We start from the raw sequence: 3,645 nt of genomic DNA on the forward strand, positions 1-3,645 counted from the left end.
TTTTTTTTTAAAAGAAAAACCTAATTTTCAAAGGTCTTTATCTAACACCAGTTAATTTATTATGAATAAAGTTTACCTAGTCGGCTTGACAAAATATTGCACTTTGTGCCCGCGCGAGCTTAGTCAATGGTTCAGTAGGCAGTATTTGAGAGAAGAGATTAAATTTCAAACTTTAGCGGTGACAATGTGGAGATTATGCCCAAAGTAGACAGATCTCTTATGCACACCGGCATTTGGCATTGTCTGCTGAGTCATTAATTCACTGTGATTTACATTCTCCCAAATACTCTGTCGGATCGGAGTGTGGGGGTTCTTAGAATTAGGGATTCAACGTTTTGGGAGAAGAAAAGTATTACACTTGTGTAATTACATTTACAGGTATGATGAGCATTTCAACAAAAATTTGGTCCAAGTCTTGTCTGTAGTGAAGACACTTAAAAATGAGAAAATGTACAAATAAGTCATTGAACTATTTGGGGGATAGCAATTAAGTCACCGAACTCGAATAAGCTCTAAATTGAGCCATGAACCTGCAAAAAAAATGCAATTAACATTTTTAGTAGATTACCAACATGTTTGTGATTATTAGGATGCCATGTGTATTTTTTATTTTTTAATTTATTGTTATTATTATTATTATTGTTGTTGTTATTGTTATTGTTGTTGCCGCCAAACATAGAATTTATATTTTGCCGGTTTTTACCAGGAAAGAAAGTCTTCTCATCCCTATGGTTTCTCCATGACTAAACAAATAGAACAAGAGTGCACGTTCTTCCCAACATGCTCCCAACAAACATCTCCATTTTCCTATGTTCAAATCCCACATTTCACAAACATTCCTTTCTTCAATCTTAATTGCATGCTTTCTTCTTCTCCTTTTCATTCCTCCTTCTAAACTCTAAACCACAATGTTCATCCTCTTCTTCATCTTAATGTTTCTCTCATCACCATCAGTTTTAGCAGAACTTAAGGTTCAGTTCACACCTGCTGACAATTATCTCATAGACTGTGGCTCCCCTGATTCCACTCTCCTTGATGATGGCAGGACCTTCAAGTCTGATTCTCAATCTGTTTCTTACTTATCCACTGATGAAACCATTCTAGCTTCTACCAATTCTATTCCCAATTCTCTTCCTCTATACCTCACTGCAAGAATCTTTCATCATGAATCGATGTACAGATTTCTTGTTTTCCGCCCCGGATACCATTGGGTTCGTTTGTACTTTTATCCCCTTCCACACCCTACTTATAATCTCACAAAATCTGTGTTCTCTCTCACTGCTGATCACATTGTCCTCCTTCATGAATTTTCTGTGAAGGGTAGTGAAATGGTGTTTAAAGAGTACCTGGTTAACATTAGTTCGACCAAGTTTACGCTAAAGTTTTCGCCTTTGAAGGATTCGGTGGCTTTCATCAATGCCCTTGAAGTTGTTTCTGCACCAGATGATCTGATCCCTGATTCTGCTGCTGCTGTTTCTCCTGTTGGGGATTTCGATGGCTTGCCCGAACACGCGTTTGAGGTGACCTATAGAGTCAATGTCGGGGGGCCAATTCTCACTCCGAAGAACGATACATTGGGGAGGACATGGCTGCCTGATAAACAGTTTATGACATTCCCACAAGGAGCTAAAAGTGTGTCTGTCTCTCCCACAACGATAAAATACCCGGAGGGTGGAGCCACCGCTTTGGTAGCCCCGAATTGGGTGTATGCCACGGCTGATCAGATGGTGGATGCTGGAGTTATGGAGCCAAACTTCAACCTTACATGGGAGATGGATGTAGATCCCGGGTTTTCTTACCTTATAAGGCTGCATTTCTGTGATATTGTGAGCAAAAGCCTAAATGAGCTCTACTTCAATGTGTATTTCAATGGGATTTTGGGAGCTTCAAATCTTGATCTTTCGACACTCGCTTCGGGCCTGGCTACCCCTTACTACAAGGACTTTGTGCTGAATGCCACCGCCGTTTGGAACAGCACGATCGTGGTTCAAGTCGGCCCCGCTTCCAACCTTCAATCGAGCCCCCCCAACGCCATACTTAATGGCTTGGAGGTTCTTAAGATGAGCAACTCGGATGGGAGCTTAGACGGGGTGTTCTCTTCGGGGGTGGAATATGGAGGATTGATCCCGAGGTCTAATGGAATGAGGATTGCAGCTTCGGTTGGGTTAGCGATGGGATTGATAGCCATAGTATTGCTAGTGTTCGGGATTGTGAGGTGGAAGAGAAGGCCTAAAGGATGGGAAAAGCAGAAAACTTTCTCTTCTTGGCTTCCATTGATCAATGCTAGTTATTGTAGCTTCATGTCTAATTCTAATCACTCCTCCACTGTTTTCTTATCTGGGGGAAGGGTGTTCACCTTCAATGAAATCAAGAATGCAACCAAGAACTTCGACGAGAAAGCAGTGATTGGAGTTGGGGGATTCGGGAAAGTGTACCTCGGGGAGCTAGAAGATGGCACTAAACTTGCAATAAAACGAGGCAATCCATCTTCGTCTCAAGGGATAAACGAGTTCCAGACCGAAATCCAAATGCTGTCCAAGCTAAGGCACAGGCACCTCGTTTCGCTGATAGGCTACTGTGATGAGCAAGCCGAGATGATCCTGGTGTACGAGTACATGTCGAATGGCCCTCTCCGGGACCACATCTATGGCCCGGGCACGGGCACGACCCCTCTGTCGTGGAGGCAGAGGGTCGAGATTTGCATAGGGGCAGCCCGGGGGCTACACTATCTCCACACGGGATCAGCCCAGGGGATGATAATACACCGCGATGTGAAGACCACAAACATCCTCCTGGATGACAACTTGGTAGCCAAAATGGCGGATTTTGGCCTGTCCAAAGCCGGGCCTTCTTCTCTCGAGCAAACGCATGTCAGCACTGCGGTGAAAGGCAGCTTTGGATACCTCGATCCCGAGTACTTCAGGAGGCAACAACTCACAGAGAAATCAGACGTTTACTCGTTCGGAGTAGTCCTTTTCGAGGTTTTGTGTGGCAGGGCTGCTCTTGACCCTGCACTGCCTAGAGAGCAGGTGAACTTAGCTGAGTGGGCACTGCAGCAGCACAGGAAGGGGGTCATCGAGAACATCATCGACGCTCATCTTGCAGGGACGATAAGCGTGGAATCGTTGAGGGTATTTGTGCAAGTTGCAGAGAAATGTTTGGCAGAATATGGGGTTGATAGGCCTTCCATGGGAGATGTGTTGTGGAACTTAGAGCATGCTTTGCAGCTTCAAGATTCATCATCTTCACAAGAGAAAGAAGAGAAGATGATTGGTATCTCTGAGGATTCTGGAGTTGTGGTGGCCTCTCCCATCTTTAGTGGAAGATAATAATATCCCTCCCTCCATCTATCTTTAATTTTCCTTTTGATTATCTTTGGTTTGTAATTCTAAGCTCAAGGGCATTGGATTTTTTTAAGAACAAAATAAATGAAATCTCAACATCTTCAACAACAATTATTTATCTAAATTCTAGGCATGTATTCATTCATTTTCCAGGATTATACTGCCACAGCCCCACAGATAGTTCTCAAAATTGAGAGAGAAAAAAGAAAAGATTAAAGACAATGATTCCGAGAAGTTATAATGTTATAGCACCCCAGGAGAAAAAAATGAAGTCAAAGCTGGCTTCTTTTTTGGATGACAA

At 43.1% G+C, this 3,645-nt stretch overlaps 1 protein-coding gene across 1 annotated transcript; it reads left to right on the forward strand.

Annotated features, from left to right (window-relative positions):
- The first annotated feature begins 717 nt into the window (after window positions 1-717).
- On the forward strand, window positions 718-3,645 carry LOC109193561 (probable receptor-like protein kinase At5g61350). Its single transcript, XM_019344421.1, has one exon. It carries the CDS (start codon window positions 909-911, stop codon window positions 3,327-3,329), a length of 2,421 nt encoding a protein of 806 aa, XP_019199966.1. The 5' UTR covers window positions 718-908; the 3' UTR covers window positions 3,330-3,645.

The sequence above is a fragment of the Ipomoea nil genome, unplaced genomic scaffold (assembly GCF_001879475.1).
Source record: "Ipomoea nil cultivar Tokyo-kokei standard unplaced genomic scaffold, Asagao_1.1 scaffold1895, whole genome shotgun sequence".
NCBI classification, from domain to species: Eukaryota; Viridiplantae; Streptophyta; class Magnoliopsida; order Solanales; family Convolvulaceae; genus Ipomoea; species Ipomoea nil.